The 18,372-nt window shown below is 56.5% G+C and overlaps 1 protein-coding gene and 1 long non-coding RNA gene across 2 annotated transcripts in view; one reads left to right on the forward strand and one right to left on the reverse strand.

The window, feature by feature from the left end:
• LOC130159659 (uncharacterized) lies at window positions 1–18,193 on the reverse strand. The gene is made up of 6 exons (XR_008825817.1): window positions 16,348–18,193; window positions 16,080–16,240; window positions 14,893–15,519; window positions 8,546–8,634; window positions 7,803–8,070; window positions 1–7,114 (listed from the first exon to the last, which is right to left on the reverse strand). It is a non-coding gene; the product is annotated as an uncharacterized LOC130159659 (long non-coding RNA).
• BAK1 (BCL2 antagonist/killer 1) overlaps window positions 14,033–18,372 on the forward strand; it is a 19,009-nt gene continuing 14,669 nt past the window's right edge. The window contains exons 1-2 of the mRNA XM_056361490.1: window positions 14,033–14,188; window positions 18,202–18,318. Coding sequence (XP_056217465.1) covers window positions 18,234–18,318 — 85 coding nt within the window. The 5' untranslated portion in view covers window positions 14,033–14,188; window positions 18,202–18,233. The remainder of the gene's footprint in view (window positions 14,189–18,201; window positions 18,319–18,372) is intronic.

Consider the following 18,372-nt stretch of genomic DNA (forward strand, 5'->3'; position numbering starts at 1 on the left):
CTAGCTTTAAAAATTATAGGTAACATTATATCGCATTTTATATATCACCAACAGACCCAACAGCTCTTTTATATGCTGCGGCAGACGCGGCTCCTTCCTGCCTGATTCAGAGCGGCAGCTGGCCTGTCATTTCTGAAGGCATCAGCACCTCGGCCGGGGCTGTGGAAAGGCAGCTGATGGCTTGAAAACCCATCCAGGCTGTCCCAGGAGCAACGTGGGTCCCAGGAGCTACCCCCAGCCCGCAGAGGATGCAGTTGCCCCGTTGGCCTTTTAAACTCAGGCACGAAGCGTGTTCGTGCTGGTGAAGCAGAGTTTTCTTTATCATGGGTGCCAGCTTAACAGCTAACATTTAATTTTAACACCAAAAGCTCAAGTCTCCAATGACTAATGTTTCCTTTGATCAAAATCATGGCTCTGGTGAGCAAAACGTCCTGACGCTGCTGGGAGGAAGGTGTGAGCAGCACGTAGCTGCTCCGCAGTGGCTGGCCCCAGCCCCGCACAGGATTTCTCCGGTGAGCTCGGGCCATCGGTTGCTGTTCCTCATCCCAGACAGAAGCATCTCCAGGGCTCTGCCAGCCCCATGCTGGGGTTCCCCTGGATCCCTGCTGCTTCACCCCATTGCACAAGCCCCAAGCATCCCTCTAGGAGGGCTATGGGTGGGTGCAAATAGAAAACAGGTTTAGCTGCAGCCTGCATCTGCAAAGGGATTCAAATAATTCCTGAATGTAAAGCAGGAATTATATCTGCTCGTAAAAGCAGCCCTTGCTCCCGTTGTGGACAAGGCAGGCGAATCGCTCAGCCCATGCCATGAGAATTTCCTACCCACGGCTGTCTCGGCCGCTTGCCTCCAGAGTTTGAATCATTTCTCTCATTCGACGCCGAAGTCGGAGGATTTCCCTGAAAATAGAGTCTTTGTGTGGCAAATATTTCTCCTGTCTGGGCTGGGGCTGCAAGGGCTCTTTGTTGATGCAATGGCAATCCCTTTCTCAGCCAGTGCGGTACCATCAGCAGGGAGAGGGGGCTTCTGCAGCCCGTCTGCATCGCCGGGGAAGGGTCCATGCCTGTGCAGAGGAAGCACTGTGTGTACGTTAGAGAACAAGTTTGGTTTTTACAAAATTACCAGGCTACATCCTTAGCGGTTTCAAATTTGGGGCACAGATCGTCGAGCTGTTCTGTGCTTTTAGAACACCTGAAATAATGGGGTCTTAAGCTGGAGGCGATCTCCTAGAACCTCCCCGCCACCATCATAATACAAATGGGTCATAATAAAAAATAAATTAGTGTGAGTCCACAGAAGCCAGCAGAGCTCTACCCCTTTCACAAGCTGAGGATCCAGATAAATATTTAATTTAAAATATTCTATTATGTTGGCTCATATCATCGTAATATCTGAGCGTCTCACATTTGTAATGCAACTTTACAACAGCTTTGTGAGACCTGGAAGTCTCAGACTGGACATTATTTCAGGCACCGGCCATCTATTTTACTCCGCATTTGTGCAGCATCTTGCACAAAGGAGCCCATCACCGGGGCTTCGTGGCGCTACTGAAGACGCAGAATAAGCAGAGCAAGGCCATGGGTCTCCATGCAAGGCTGCAGCGAAGTGCAGGACGATGCAGGGAATTGGATTGAGCCTCCCAGCGCCAGAGCAGTCCCACCAGCCCATCCATCTCCAGTTAGAGCTGCACTCCAGCGCTGGATCATCATCTTCTATCAGCGCATGGGAAGACGACAAGGTTTGTAGAGGCTTTTCTAGCTCACGCAGTTTGTGAGCAGCCTCGCTTGCTCTAGCACCACATCAGTGTTTGTAAACAACCTTAAAATACATCGAGCAGGATGTGGGAGCATCACGTGAACGTGCAGCTTCTTGTCAAGGCGATGTGCCCTCAAAAGGGTAGAGCAGAATAAGTCACCGAGCAAATTTCCATCAGCCTGCCCTGAACATCGCCAAGGACAGCTCGGTGTAGGCGTCTCCGCTTCCCACCTACGCAGCGGGAACAGCACAGGGACAAGGACTGTGCTGACCAGGGATGCTCGGATGCTGTGGAAATGACTTGCTGCCTCTGCCAGACCTAATTTAGCAGATGACACCAGCTGCTTCCCAAAGAGGTGCGCATAACCCTGAAACGAGCTGCTACGAAATGACTCAGCCAAGGCAAACCCTTCCTCCTAACACCTTGGGCTGGTGTTTGACATATGACCTGGCAGTGGGAGAATGCTAATAATACCTACATTTTATATAGCACTTCTCTTCGGGAAATCTCAGACGGTTTTACACAGAAGTCAAGTCTATTTGGAGCTCAAGGCTTCCAGGGATGTGTCAAGGACAGAGTTTTGGTACCCAGGTGGGAAGGGACTGCCAGGACAGATGGGCTAAACCACTCTAGCTCGAAAGTAATGATGGCTGTGGTTAATTTGCTATTGTTAGGCTCCAGAGTAAACACCCCAGAGATAATCAGGGAGTTCATCCCTTTCACAGCCATGGTTTCCAGTTAGCCAGCACAGTTTAGATGCTACAGCCCTGTTTTATGATTCGCCCCGGAGAAAGGCAGGAGCACGAGGTGCCAGGCTGGGAGCCCTCGTAGGAGGACCGAGCTCTGGCACTGCAGCCATCGCAGGTGCCCAACCCTCGGGCAAGTCCAGGGAAGGAACCACCGAGGCCTCACGCGCTGGGGACGGCTCAGAAATAGCCCTGAGCCGCGCAGAGCAACGCCTGGGGAGAGCTGGTGCGTACACTGCTGGCTTTGTCTGGGGCAGCTCGGCTGGGTGTGTGCTTCCTGGCATACAATTCCCAGATTAGCAGGAGCCCGGCTGCCAGCAGCTCCTCCTGCCTGGCCGTGAATGAGCCGCTCGGGGCTGGGAACCGCTGCCGAGGTCAGTGGTTCAAGTGGCTCAGGGCAGAGGCAGGGGATTGGGATGAGGTGAGGATGCAGGGACGGGACACCTCCCATGCACCCAAGGGAAAACGAAGGGGCAGGGGGGTACTTCTCCAACCCCAGGGACAGGACCACCCCCCTGACCCCTCCCTGATACCTCTACAAGAGGTTGGCTGTAGACCCAGGGGATGGAGATCATCACCAGCCAAACCAATCTCACTGCTCCTTTTGCAGTGGGTAGGGAACAGAGGCAGAACCTGTCTCTTCTTACCCTGAAATTAATAAATAAAAATGCTAAAAGCCACAGGGAATAACTAATGTGGGGAACATGAAAAAGCTAGAGGGTGGAAGAGTTGGGAAAGGAGAAAAAGTAATGCAACACAGAACTGATTAATAAGGGAAAGTGAATAATCAGAGGGAGAAGTGAGAACAATTTACTTACACTAAATGCTTGATCTAAATATATATATATAATAAATCCAACCCAAACCCAGGCCATGCCAGCCAGGGGGGTGAGACTCACAGAACCTTCCCCAGGAACAGGACAGGAGAAAGCAAAAAGGGAAATGTGGTATGTTCATTAAAGAGAAACATAGGGGAACGAAGAGGAAAAAGCTGGAGCTGAGGAGCTCTTTGGGACAAGCCTAAGCCTGGCCGGTACCAGGGTGGGGAGCAAAGAAGCAGCATGGATCTCTTCCAGAAGGGCTGCCGATGTGGGGTGGTCCATCCAGAGCTGCATCCCACCTCTCCCAGGAGTGGGATCTAGGGAGGGAAGGATGCACCTCAGGACCAAAGCAGCCAACACACTGGCACTGCCTCCCACCAGCCCTGCGGCCCACTCCCTCCGCCTGCCGGTGCTGCCCCGTGCTCTTCCCTCCCGTTACCTGCAGCCGCTGGGCAGCACGGAGCCCTGGGCACCTCCAGCATCCCTGGCTATGAGAGCTGGACCCACGCTGCCACGTCACAACCATTAGCGTGAAGCAAGGTTGACGTGACACCCCACTGATGCCCAGCTGCTTGCACCCCTCTGGCCTCCAGCTCCATTTACTGCCTCAGAGAAGCTGGACACCAGCAATTCCCAGTGACTGCGGCTCCGGGAGCCATGCCAGGCGTGCCCTTGCCTTTATCTGCCTGCGAAGACTGTGCTTATGAATCGGCATCTGTTTGCAGACACCCCCTCAGAGGCTGAAAGGAGCTACTGTGCGGGCTCTGGGATCAGACCCGCGCTCCGGAGCTCATGGCAGATGGGTTCAAACAGAGAAGCATCCCCATTAAACTCTGAGTGCTTTCCTAAATGCTCAAAGTCTGCGCCTGCCCCCACACTGCAGGATGAGGTGGCTGCGGAGAAAGCTGAGCATGGAGGGAAAAAAAAAAATAATTAACCAAGCAAACAACCCAGTGTAACTCCTGGCCCGCGCGGCGTGAGACAAAGAAACCGCCTCCACGCTCCATTTTCCAACGCTGTTTGGAAGTTTCCCATCCCCCTTTTGCAGCTCCTGAAGACAAGACAACACATCTGGTCTTTGCACGAGGGAGAAGATGGGATGCTGTGAAGTGACCCCCATGCACACGTGCCCGGCAGACAGCAAGGGCGAGCAGCCCCCCCCAGAACCCCCCTCCCCACCTCCCAGACATGCTTTTCCTGTGCATGAAGCGAAGGAAGTCACTTTTTCCTCTCTCCCGGGCTGTCCCTGCCTTCAGGAGGGGCGTGCTGGTGTTCGGCTGCCCTCGGTTCACACCAGCGAGGAGCGATAACCGGCGCGTGGATCTGCCTTCTCAGAGCCAGGCTTGGAAATTCCCCACGGGGAGACGGAGGGTTTCCGGAGCCAGTTGCCTGGTACTGCCCAGAGCCCTTGTCAGCCCTGATTTCAGAGGCATTTAGAAATTTGGCACTGATCCATAAGGTGCTTTGGAGGGGAGGAGGTGGTACGCAACCCCTTGTGTGAAAGGGGAAGCTGAGGCAGGGAGCGCACAGCCAGCCTTCTCAAAGGGGAGACTTAAACCTAGGCTCGTTTAATAAACAGCCTCTGCTGAAACGTGCTGGGGTGGTTGGTTTTGTTTTGTTTTGTTTTTTCCTACAGAAGCCACCAGCTTTTCTAAAATGGATTTACGGACCTGTCACTCCGCAATTGAAAGCGTATTGGCCCAAGTGCCTTGCCCATGGTCCCACAATGGCTTGGTGGAGGAGGCAGAAATACAGCTGTGGCCACGGCGCACGTGGTGGCACACATCCCACGCCGGCACACCGACGGCGTCCTCTTCCAGACTGACCTCAGCCTTTTCCAGGAGCTCCTGCTCCACATGCTCCCAGCTGTGCCCAGCTTCTCCCAAAGCTGCCAATGGTTTCTCCTGCCATCTTCCGAAAACCTTGGTCAGAGAAAGAAATATGTCAGAGACAGACACCTCGAGTACTTCGGCAAATTGGATAACGCTCTCAACGTGTCCTCTCAGCCGGGAGCCGACCCCAGGCGCTTGGCCACATCAGCACAGACCTGTGGGACCTTGGGAGCAGGTTGTCCCAAGCTTCTTGCCTGCAGAGAGCTCTGCTGCCATGCTTGAGCACCCTCTGCGCTGGCACACCAAGGATCTGAGAGTCTCCCCAGGGTGCTCGCAGGTGCCGGGTGCTGCAGGGCTCACACCAGGACGTGACGGATCAGCGCTCGACCACCGTCTGCATCCCAGAGATGCATCCCAGAGAGGGGGGCTCTGTTATTTGCAATATTTCAAACCCAGTGGGCAAAGCTGGAGGGAACAGTCTGGACAGAACGATTCTGTGCCGGGGACAAAGGTGGAAAGGAGGAAGGGTCCCTCCCTTCTTGCTGGGAGCCCCTACACTCAGCACACACACACACCCCACCCCAGATTTATCAGCCATCTGATCGATACACACAGTCACAGAACACCCCCTCTCTTCCCATATTTATACAACAGATTATCAGAAAGTATATTTATAAGTTGCTTGGTCCTAAACAGATTATAGCTTGACAGCTCTTCCAATGCCTGAAAAACACAAGCTGGCTTATGCTGGTTTCTCTGGACACAGCGAACAGACAGTTTGATTAACATCCAACACGCTCCAATAGCTATTATAGGAATAAGGCCTGGATCTGTTGGGGTTTTTTTTAATCAATTTGATAAATCTGGGGTGTGTGAGAAGCACTTTGCCTGAAGCCCACATTCTCCTTCCATCCAGAGCCCAAAGACAGCACAGTCACGATAAACTTGGTGTGGAGACACCCATGATCTGGGCACGGTGGCTGGGCTCTGCGGGGGGCTGGGGCATCACAGCTCCGACCTTGGCCCCCAGGCACTTGGCACTGCCACCGTCTGCATCCTCCCAGCAATCCCAGAGGGAACTGGGAAGGAATTGTGGCTAAAACCTGACAAACAACAGGTTTGCTGTTCCTTTCCGCAGCGTTCTCCGTACCGCAGCATCCCTGGAGAGCCATCACCCCGTGCTGAGCTGGGTGCTGCGGTGCCGGGCGAGCTGGACCAGCTCTCCCTCCTGCCTGGGAGCAGCAGGCAGCCCTGCACCACAGCACGAAGGGCAGCAGAGAATAACTTTCCCTTAGTCACATCCTCCAGACAGTTCAGCGAGGCTGCGGCGAGCCCGACTGAGCCGTGGGTGGCATGCACACGCTGCCGGCACCGCGTCCGGGGCTCATGGCTGGACCGCACAAACCTGGAATCCTGGCTTTGCCAAGGGTTTGCAAGAGGTGAGCCTGCCACCCGTGCTGCGTGGGGTGACCAGAACCTGTAGGTTGATGGAAAACCTCCAAAACCTCCTTGGCCTGTGCAGAGATGGTCCCTTGATGCCCCCCATCCTCCTGTCCCCAGTGTCCCCTGCTCCCCGCAGCCTGGACCCGGGCACGGGGCAAGGAGCCAGGGTGGCCCCGCAGCCACCCACGGGTGTCTGTGTCACCCAGCTGGGTTAGACCGGCTTGGTTCAGCTCGGTTGGAAGTCGGAGAGTGCCATCTGGTGCTGCGAGGAGATTTCTCTTCCCCAAGCAGGTTCTCGCAGCTCAGCTGAGGGTCTGGGGGGACCCAGCGCAGGGGCTCTGCTCCCAGCCTTGGCAGGAGGGTGCGGGGGGCTCACCTCCCGGCCAGGACCGCAGCCGGGGGGGGGGGGGGGTTGCAGGCAGGAGGGTGACAAGTGGAGTTGCAGGTGTATCAGCTGCTGCATTCAGAATCAGCTCCTCCTTGCCTTCCAGCTCCACCGAGCTTCCCAGGGCATGAGGCTGCAGCAGGGAAAAAAAAAAAAAAAATGAGAGAGAAAAAAATAAAAGTTGATGTCAGCATTGACAAAATATCTGTGTAAAACGGCTTGATTCTGATGTAATGCTAATTCCGGCAGCTGATCTTGAAAAAAACTCTACCTCTCCTCCCCTCACCACCCTGGCCATGCCAATTTATCATCCGGAGAGCTCAGAGCGCCTCATGCACTCGAGCAGATGTCTCCTGGCGCAGGAGGGAAACTGAGGCAAGCAGGGGGGAAAGCTGGCCTGGGGTCACATAGGGAGCCAGCAACAAAACCCTGCAGACATCTGCTCCTCAGCTTCCCCCACCCTAACTGTTCCTTAGCTCCCGTCTCCCCCATTTCACCAGGCAGCGGCAGGATCTGTAGCACAATTGTGCCATATACAAAGGAAATCTATCAAAAAACCCCAACTTTTTAACAGCTTCAGGCAGCTCCCCAAGCCTACTGGTAAAACGCTGCCCTGGCGTCCCTCTTTGCTGCCTGGAACAAAACGCTGACCGTTTCTCAAAGAGCTGATTTAACGTGCTGCACCATCCCGCAGTGAGGGGGGCTAATTTGCCTTGCACCTCTGTGCTGCACCATCCCCTCCCCACACCCACGCTCCGGCTGAGCAGCTTTATTAAACCACTAATCCATCTGCCACCCCAGCTACTTCCTGCAGCTCTTACCAAGTCCTGCGCCTTTTTCAGCCCTGACCGAGCAGTTGGAGTCTCGGCTCCGCTGTGCATTTGGTTTTCTGCTGCAAATCTGCCCTGTTTGTATTGTCTGGATTGGTGGCACCCATCCTGCTCCACCCGTGGCCTCCTGGCTTGCTCAAGCTGTCCTGTGGATACGTGGGGAAATGACCAGCACCCCTGAGCTCATCTCTGATGAAGACCTAGGCTGCAGGGGCATCTCTTGTCCCATTGTGGATCGATGTGGTTTACGACAACAGGTCTGTCAGGGATGGCAAGATAAATTTGCAGATCCAGCTTGTTTCATGGCTGGTGGGTAACAAGATACCCAGTTAAACACCCATGGTCACAGTGGGGGTCTTTAAGACCAGGAAGGGAACCCCAAAGGCTTGGCTCTTGCCACTTATCCCTATTTCAGTCCCATCCATCCCACTTCAGCAAACATCCCAATACCATGCACTGCCCGTCAGTGACCAGCAGCAGCATCCTGAGACCATTCCCTGCTCAGCTGGACAGGACCAGGGAGGTACAGAAGAACTTCAGAGACACCCCTGAAAGCCCACAGCCTCTGACACGGCCGTGCCTTGGCAGTGCCAGGGGTCATTTTTTAGCATCCCCCATGTTGCTCTATCCCTATCCTTTTTCTGCAGCCTGAGGGCATTAAGATCTGTGTGCACGTAGATCCTTCTCAGGAGTGATCACCGCCTTAGCCCCATGTCCCATGTCCTTTCACCAACCTTAGGTGAAGTCCGTTGATGTCTGTTCATGTGGAAGAGCCTGGTCCTCTGGAACAGCTCTGTTTTCGGGGATCCTGCATCCTCGCCTCCTGTTTAAAACAAGCCCAAAGAAAACAGTGACACCCCAAAGCTGTCACCTCCCTGCACATGCTCCTTGGCACAGCAATTGAACATGCAGTAGAGTGTCTGAAAGAGGACACCATGCCAGGTCCAGATCCTCTAGTAGAGCAAAGCAGAAGGATTTACCACCAGGCACACTGGGCTTTGAATTCAGCGAGCAACTGGCTGAAGTGCCGCAGCCCCTCGAATCCCCTGGGAAATTCCAGTGCTCTCTGCCCTGGCCCTTGGGTGCTCCCTGCAGTGCTCTGACCGCCCCCCCCAATCCCCCTGCTCGATCTTCTCCAACGAGTGGCTTGGATGCCAACATTTAGCCAGCAAACAGCATGCAGCACATATCCAAAAAGCTCATATCCAAAGCTCCTGTCACCCAAAGCTCCTCTCCAAAAAGCAACATACACACCGGGAGAAGGGCTACCAGTCATTCCTCAGGACTTCTCCCGCCAACAACCAGGCAGCCCACAATTTCTTGAGGATGAGTAGGGGGATTTCCTTTCCTCTGAGCCATCCTCTCACCTTGCAGGAGCTGCTTTTTCTCCCCTTCAACATCAAAGTCCAAAGAAATAATTGGCTCGGGGCTTGCACCACAGATAACATCATCACCATCAGCACACAAACCTTGAGGGACCCTGTCCCTGGAGGCAAAGCACAGTTAGATGCGTTCAACCGAAGGCCAGCAGGACCAGCGTTGCAATTTCTGACCCTCTAGCAGCAGCACTAGCACAGCTGGATCTGGTTGCATCCTTTGTCAGCAGCCTGGAGAAGCCAAAGGCTGCAAAGGGCTGTAACTCAGGTGTCTGAAGGGTGCCACAGCCTGCAGGAGCTGCCTGGGGACCTTTGGGGAGGTAAGGGCAGCACAGGCAGCGGTGGCAGCGGAGCCTGCCTGCTGTGCATGCAGCATGTCCCGAAGCCGTACTGGTTCTGGGAGCCAGTTGCAGCCTTACTGGAAACACTGGGCTCATTTCGGTCTTTTAAGGAAGTTGTGGGAAAATTGGGTTTTATAAAATCCAAACGAGTAGCTGTTTATAAAGTCCAAATGAGCAGCCTTCTGCTGAACACCGGCTGCTCAGGATGTGACAAGGCTGACACAGCCAGGGGAGCTGCTCCCTGTCCCTCCAGGGCATCCGTGTCTAGAGGACTTGCTCCCTCAACAGGGACACTGAAGCAAGTGGGGCTTTTGGCCCCATGTCACCCACCCACCCACCGCTTACGTCTCCAGAGCTTTGTCACCAAAAGCTTCTGGCGTGGCTGTCCCCTCCTTGCTGGCCACCCCACTGCCTGCACGCTGCCAGGCTGGGCTGCCAGCAGGAGCATCCCCTGCATCCCCGGCCACCAGCTCCCTGCTGCTGGTGCTCAACATCAGGCAGCTCCTGCTCCTGCTGCTCCCCAGGCAGGCGGCGAGGCTGAGCTTCTCCAGCTCCTCTGTGCTCTCTCCTCAGCACCCTCCCAGTGCTCCCAGTGCTCCCAGCTTGAGTGCTGCTGGCCTGCCAGTTCCCCTCAGCTGCTGCAGCCCCCAACAGCACCCAGCGCTTGCCCCTGCGCCCTGGGCTCCCATGTGCCCTGCATGCTCCATGGGATCTCAAAAAGACCTCGGAGGAGCTGGAGCAGGGTAGGATGGCCGGGAGCCTGGGCGGCCGCTGGAGCATCCTTCGGTGCCCAGTGCTGGTGGCTCAGCAGCTCAGACCTGGGTTTGGATTAAATGGTCCCAAATGGCCCCGAACCCAGAGCTGCCACACCGAGACAGTGACAGGGGTCTGAAACAAGGCTGGGGACGGGGCGAGATGCCACTCGGGGGGGGGGGGGGCAAAGGATACACAACCCAGGGCTGGGAGGCGGATAGAGACCAAGCACAGCCCAGAGCTGGGGGAGAAGGGGGGTCCCAAAAGGTGAAGTCCCCCTTCTACCCCCAGCAACTGGTTCTTGCAGCATTCGCACCTCTGCTACAGCCTGGCCTAGCCCTGAGATGTCACACCAGCGAGGGAGGGTGGGAGGAAGGGAGAAGGCTCATGGAAACACACAGGAACTCCTGCAGCAGTGCAGTACCATGGCCAAAGAGAGAAAGATGAAAAATTAACTACTTCTGCAGGCAGCGACGGAGCAAACGGCTTTTTAAAGTGTCTGCGCTCACCATTGCAATGCGATATGTTTATGGCAATAAGAGCAGGAACTGAAAGAGCAGCAAACTCAAGGACCTGTTTCTCCCTCGGCCACCCTGGCACCAGGTATTTTCCTGGGACCACAGCCTCAGGCAGGGGATGATTTTCCCTACAATATTCCTGTGCTCAACAGAGCCATGCTGGAGCCGCAGTGACGCTGGCACAAAGCTGCCCTGGCTGCTGTAGCGTGTCCCTCGCGGAGGCACGCTGCTTGGGGTTCAGCTTTGCTTCTGCACTACGAGTTTCTGCCGGTGCTTGCTCATCCTTGGCTCAGCTAGCCGCAAGAAGGGTGGGTTTGGTCTTTTTTCCCCCTCAGAAAAACTCATCTAAAACTGCCATGTCATCATGACTGGTTGAAACCGAGATTCTCCCATCCTCCAGCTGCACCCTCCTGCTTCCTTTCCTCTGTCATCGCTGGGCTTGGGCAGCCGGTGCAGGGCACAGCTCCTGCAAAGCACAGACCGCAGCCCTCCTTGCTGCAAAAAGTGTGTTTCCACATCAGCCCCTTGCTCTTCCTGGCACAAGAGGGCTGGGGATGCACGGCTGAGCGCAGCCCCCTTTCCCAGCACCAGCACAGATTTAGACTACGACAACCAAGTGGTGAAACCACAGCCTAAAATCCCACATGAATCCCGAAGCCAGGGGCTCCTTCTCTGCAGCTGCCGTGCATCTCCTATTTGCACCAGCAAATATATCTCTTTGTTTACACCAGCCAAAGGAGCTGCTGGTGGAAGCAGGGAACATCTCACATCAGCAGCAGCGATCGCAAAGCCAGCGCGGCAGAGCCAGCTGGGAATTTCTTCCCTATTGCCTCAACATCTTAAAGCCACTGCAACAACAAAGCAGGCTGTCCCTGCACCAGCAGAGCCACACGCAGGGTTTAGACCACTCACCAAATGATGTCCTAAATTCTTGCTTGCCACCATCATTTCTTGATGTCCATAGTGGCCATTCCCACAGCACAGCTGGTGCTTTCAGACTCATTTCCCTTTATCCCAGACATCGTCCTGCTCTTTGACACTCTCCAGTAGCCACTTTGCAGACACGTCGCGGTACGAGTCCCTGCTGCCCACCCACAACTCGGTCCCCACAAGCTCCTTGCTGCACTTTCCATGGACACAGAGGAGTTGTTCAACCCTCCTGCACAGCTTATTTTCCATACCTTTTGCTGCTCAACGTGATTAGAAGCAGCTATGAATATCATACACCTGATGCTCGCCCCGTACCCCTTTCCCAAGCATACAGTTGTGCCACAGGGGTGTTATGCAATGTATCTGAGGTAGAAGTGGTTTGCAAAAAGGAAGAAGAATTTTTAGATTAGATTTGTTTTTGCAAAAGTTCTTACCAACGCTGTTGCCTAGTGAGGTAATACTAAGGGATGCTAAATCTGAAGCGGTGGTGGGACTCAGGAACAGCCCAGATTGATGTGATGTGGCAGAGAGAAGCACAGGATTCATCCTGCACCAGGCAGCACATCCCACTGCACTAGAATTCAGCTTCAGACCTGGCTGCACATCACACCGGCTGTGTACAAGACCAGCCACCACCAGCACAGACCAGCAGGGATGCTGGGATAACCCAGAGGGCCCCAGCCAGCCACCGCTGCTACATTCACCACCAAAACCCACCCCAAGGCTCAGTGCAGAAGTAAGGTTGGTGGTGGGACCTTGAGCCCCCCCAGAACCAGGAGTTTCTCTGCATGCTGGGAGGAAGGCAGACCCCTTGCTACCAGGCTGATGGGGTGCTCCCTGTTAGGTGATTCCTCACCCTCCTCTGCTCCATGATTAGTCCTGAAAGCCATCTGTGGCCCGGACACAGCTCTCTTGGCCCCTGGCCCCCACAGTTACTGCAGGCATCCCTCGCTTCACCCTCCACAACCTGCTTCTCACTGGTGTCAATGTAGCTACCGCCCTCGGAAAGGTCTGCCGAGCTCCGAGGGGCTAGGGCATCTCTGGGGCCAGGGCATCTCTGGGGCCAGGGGCTCATTTTCCGCAGGGAAAGCTCAGCCAAGTAAATCAAGAATTCAAAAATCTCTGGTTTTTTTCAGCTCTGGGACAGGGAGCATCCCACAGGGCATGCCGTCCCAGGGCATGGAAAATGCTCCTACCATTGGACAGCCAGGTCGTTTGATAATTAGCAGTCAGGCATTTATACGAGCCCCAAACCTTTGCTTACGTGGCCTGTTTCAGCACCAACACGAAGCCCCTGGCAGGTCCCCCAGGAGCAAGGAGAGGAAAAGCATCTGGGGCAGCTTCCTGAGGCAAAGAGCCACCTCCAGGGAAAAAGCCGTCTTGTTCCCTAGGGTTATCCACATGCACCCTTTCCCCCAGCCACTGTGATCCGTCCCAACCTCAGTGGATTTCTAATTTCCTAAGCCACTCGGTGTGAACCCCCTCTGCCACCAGCAGCTTTTGCTGGTGGATCTGGTGAATCAACGCAGAAGTTTCCTACTGGAAACCAGGAGTGCTTTAGCGATGCCTGACCGAGGGCAACCTGGTGGTGCTGAGGAGCCGCAGCCCTAAAAGAGGGGCAAAACATCACTGGAACCCGGGGAGAAGCCAAAGACTCTGGGGAATCATGCAAGGAGGGTGCTGGGGTGGGGTGTGGTGGGATGCGCTGGGGTGGGATGCGGTGGGATGGGGTGGGAGGGGATGCTGTGGGGTGGGGTGGGAGGGGATGGGATGCGCTGCGTGGGATGGGATGGGATGCGGTGCGATTGGATGGGGTGGGATGGAACACAGTGGGATGCTGTGGGATGTGGTGGGGCGGGGTGCGGTGGGATGGGATGCGGTGGGGTGGGAGGGGAGAGGATGGGATGGGGTGGGATGCGATGCAGTGGGATGGGGTGGGATGCGGTGGAATGGGACGCGATTGGATGGAGTGGGATGGGACACAGTGGGATGCTGGGGGATGCCGTGGGGTGGGATGCGCTGGGGTGAGATGGGATGCGCTGGGGCGGGATGCGCCATCCCCACAGCACTAGGTAGCAGCCCCCCCGCGCTGCCCCGCGCCCCGCAGCCAGGCGATGCCCCAGCTCCACCCCGGCCCCCCCAGCCCCCCGCTGCCCCCGGCCCCGCCGCCGCTTTCCCACGCTGGGGCCGGGCAAGGCGCCTCTAGAGGGAGCTGAGCCCTGCCCGGCTGCGCGCCTGCATCTATGGTCTGGGGTTGGGTTTCTTTTTTTTTTTTTTTTTTTTTTTTTTTTTTTTTCCTCTTCTTCTTTTCCCTCCTCCCCGGCTCTGCTCGCTTCCTTCCCCCGCGCCGCGCTCCGGGGAGGAGGCAGGAAGGGAGGCGGCGGGGATGGAGCAGCCCCCCGCCGGGATGCGTTAGCTCCCCGGGACCCCCCGGCCCGCCTGGTCCCCGCCGGGACGCGGTGAGTACCGGGGGACCCCCCACCCCCAGCCTCCCCCGGGATGGGGTATCTTTATTAACCGGGCCCGGCCGGGCGGTGCCGGGAATCGGGGGATGCACCGGGAGCCCCGGGGGGCTGGGGCTGGGGGGGTGGGGGGAGGGGGGGGGGGGGCAGCAAAGCTGGAGCGGGGGGAGGGGGCAGAGCCGCAGGGCCTCATCCTGCACCGCCCCGGGAGCGAGGGTAAAGTACGCGGTGGTACCTGGCAGAGCAGCACGGCGGTGCGGGCGGTAGCAGGGCCGGGGTGGGGGTCCCGCCGCCCCTCAACAAGCGGGTCGGTGCCCCCCGGAGGAATTGTCGCCTCTTTTAATCATATTTTCTCCAGCTGCCGGGTTTTCCCCCTTGCGAGGCCGCGGCGGTGACAGTCGCACCCAGCATCCCGGTGCCAGCGCCCGGGGTCGGGGGCAGAGGGAGGCCGGGGCTGTCCGAGCCGTGGGTGGGAAGAGCTGTGGCCACGCTGAGGGTGACATCTGGCTCGCCCCGCTCCGGGCTGTGACCTCTGGCGACTGGCATGGCACGGCACATGTGGCTTTGCACCCAGCAGCGGGGACCACCGGGATGGGGGCACGCAGCAGGGGGGGGACACCCCGGCCACGACGTCTGCATCTGCTGGGGCTCGTGGGCCAGCAGGACACTGGTGCCATACTGGGTAAACTGGGCGAACTCACCTGTTTGCTCTTCGAAGCCAGGCTGGGAGGAGCGGGCCTGATTCTGCACTGCCCGTGCAGGGCTGGCAGCAGGGCATGGGGGTCCTGCGGGATCTCCCCCCAGGAGAGGGTTAGCTGACCTGCACGCTGCAGGATGGAATCGCTCCCATGCCCGGGCTCGGGGCCAGACCTACAAAATGCTCGTCCCAGAGGATGCTCCACACATTTCCTGGAACAGGATCTTCATAACATGTCGGGAGGTGACTTCAGAGCCCCAGAGCTGGGCTTATTCCTGGGGATTATGGCTGCTCCTGCAGATCTGCCTCCCTCTCTGGGTCCATCCCACCAGCTTTCCCGCACCCAGGCACTTTCCTTCTGAGAAAAGTTGGGAGAAGTAGTGAGTGTGTCATGAGAGCACACGGGCAATGTGTCAGAGAGCTGTTCTTGAAGAACAGGAGATGAGGGTGAAATGAGAAACAGTTGAGGCAAAGGTCTTTTTTTATTAGGGAAGCCTGAGGGGTTCCAGGAAGGCTGATTCTCTGCATGGCATGTGCTCATTAATAAAGATAAGAATCCTGTGCCACCTCGGAGGTGTTGCTAAATCCACATCCTAGGTGCTGTCTGCAGCTTTTAACCCTTTGTGGCCTCCTACAAGAGCAAAAAGGGTGAAGCTGAATCCTTCAGCAGCTGCTGAGTGTTAACCACCCACCCCCCCAGCAGCCTGCAGCTTCCCCCAAACCCTGGCTGGAGCCCTGTCTCGGATCCTGGAGAGCCCTCGTTTTCTGCAGCCTTGGGCTGTTCTGAAGTGTATGGGCGTGATGCGCATCCTCACACCCTTCCCATCCACCCTCACACCCTTCCCCTTATCTTCCAGCGTGGATTCTCCTAACGGAGAACGGGGCAAAGCAAAGGGGCACTGGGCTGGGAAGCGGGAGGAATGTGGGCAGCAGCACCCTTGGTATGGGATAGGATGGTCCCAGGCACCTGGACCCCCAGCAGGACGGGCAGTGAGCTGTCTTGGGTGTTCACTTAGTTTGCAGGAGTGGGAGTTTGGGGTGCTCCCCGGGGAGCGGGTCAGGAGCCAGCATAGCTGCCAGTCCCAGCTGCGCATGTGTGCAAAAGGGGCTGCGGTGGCCCATGTTGCAGGAGAAGAAAGCGCTGCATGAAACTATATTGAGAAGGAAACTGAAAATGAAAGTGCCTCTTACATGGGCGGCCACAGTCGCAGCCTTCCTCAGGGTTTGCCAGACGGCAAGCGTGAAAAATCACGAGTCAGCTGCTTCTCTCCAGCCTCCTGCGCTCGCAGGCCACCCTTCATGCTGGGCAGTCAGGTCTGCATCAGAAATTCCCTGCTAATCGCAGCGGAGGTCTGGGACAGAGGCAGTGGGGTGATGTCAAACGCAGCCAGATGCACCTACAGACCCAGCTGTAAAGGCTCCAGGGGCAGCTGGACTCTTTGGCCGAATGCATCCTTACCCTCCCCAGCATCCAGGGCAGCCTCGGGTCGCAGCAGCGTGGAATACAGTGGAAATTCGTAGTGCTTTGGTTAGCACGAACGCCAGAGAGCTGCTCTGGGTCCGGGCTGGCTTCCCCTTGAAGGGTGCTGAGGCCCTTCCCTGCGAGGTGGGCTGCAGCTGGAGCCTTGCTGAGCACCCCAGGAGGCGCTGGGGATGGCAGCGGAGGAAGGACGGGAGGGTTTCCTCTGTGGAGGAGGGGACGGGGGCACGTGCATCCGCTCCAAGGACTCCCTGAGCTCTCTCCACCACTTCCCAGAGCAGCGAAGAGCAAGGAGAGGAGCAGCTCTGGAGCCTGGGTCTCTGATCTGGGCAAGTGGGAGCCAGCTCTCCTCCCGGCTTTACTCTCCATCCCAACTGCTGATCCTCATCGTGTTTCCAGCTTTTCCTTGGATGGGGATGTTTAAGGTTGGGGAGGAAAAGGGAAATCCTGTCCTCGGGGGCACAGAGGAAAAAACAGCATCTCCATCTGCGTGTCACCGCGGCCGGGGCTCCCTGACTGCAGCTCTGCAAACACGCGGTGGCTTTCTAAGCCGGGCTGATAAGCTTTGCATTTCCAGACCCCCGTCCCCACCTCGACTGCAAACTGTACTTCACACTTACTTCACAGCACCCTCAATTTAAGTTTTAATTCTGCATAATCTTCAGCGTGAGGTTATATGCTCGGACCGTGTGTTGCCCTTCTCATCCTGACACAGGTGCTTATTTATCCATAACCAGTGCTTTTTTTATTATTATTATTTTTGCCCAGGATACAAGTTACATTTCTGGGTGTCGGTGTGTCTTTAGTAATTTAGACCTGGTGCAAATCACAACCCCCACCAGTTGAGCCCTGTAGAAGCCCCGAGGACATGTACTGGCATGCCAGGCGGGCTGGGAGCTGCCGTGCTCTCTCGCTAACCCTGGTGGTAACTGCATCGACTCGCTTCCTTCTCTGCAAAAACTGGGGGTGAGGTCAGTGCAACGAGCAGAGAGATAAAGGAGCTGCGACAGCCCTAAGCCACAGGTCTGGCTTTAGGCCACCTGTGAAGTTCAGGGGCGACAGGAGCCGTGCATTTGGTTCTCATTTCGTTTTCTTGTTCTGGGAGCGGCTCAGAGTAAGAACTGTGCAGAACAGGGGGAATTCTAGCTTCTGGATTTTGGAGAAGAGGGAACTCGTCTCTTGCAGGAGTTTTGGAAATCAAGTTGGAGGTGCTTGCCAAGAGGAATCGGCGCCATCGCTCCGGCTCTGCGCGGGAGCCGCGGTGGGTTTGCTCTTGCCGTGCCAGCAGGTCAGGGTAGCAGCGTTCGGGGCAGCAGCAGAGCCCCACGACTCAGCTCCCAGGCACGTTCTCTGGGTGCTGCCAGGAAGTCACAGAGCCCTCTTGCGCTGTGATTTTTGGCTTTCAGCCCGGCGCAGAGCTGCTGCGAGTGCTGGTGTCTGGGCTAAGAGCCGGTGCAGCCCCGGGCACTTGCTGAGTGGGTTGGTCAGCAAGTTGCTCGCAGGTTCCCGGTGAGGATGCGCAGGTCCTGAGGTCAAGTGCGGAGCTGAGTGACTACCTTTTGTGGCATGTGACCACCTGCAACGTTAGATGAGTCAGGAGAGGAGAAATCCAGCCAAGGGGCTTGGTGTGGATTGGAATTGGGGAGCAGTGCTGCAAAGGGAGCAGCCAGGTCACCTGCAGAGATAAAAGCAGGCAGCATTGCTCCTCCAAGCACTTGGCTCAGCCAAAGGGGCTTCCTAAGGCTGGTGTGGGGGAGCAAGGGGGGAGCAAGGCTCCCGTGACCCTGCTGGCTGCTCATAACCTCGCTCACATATTGTCTCTGGTCGTTCCAGGTAACGCTGATACTCCCCAGCATCTCTCTGCAATGGCTTCAGGGAACGACGGTGACCCACTGGGGGCCCACGGGCGTCGGGAAAGCCACAGGCGCAGGTCGCAAGAGCTCAACTCAGGTAAAAAGGTTGCTGTGATATTCAGGGGAGGAAGCATTTTCAACTCTTTTTCTT

The sequence above is a fragment of the Falco biarmicus genome, chromosome 16 (genome assembly GCF_023638135.1).
Source record: "Falco biarmicus isolate bFalBia1 chromosome 16, bFalBia1.pri, whole genome shotgun sequence".
NCBI lineage: Eukaryota > Metazoa > Chordata > Aves > Falconiformes > Falconidae > Falco > Falco biarmicus.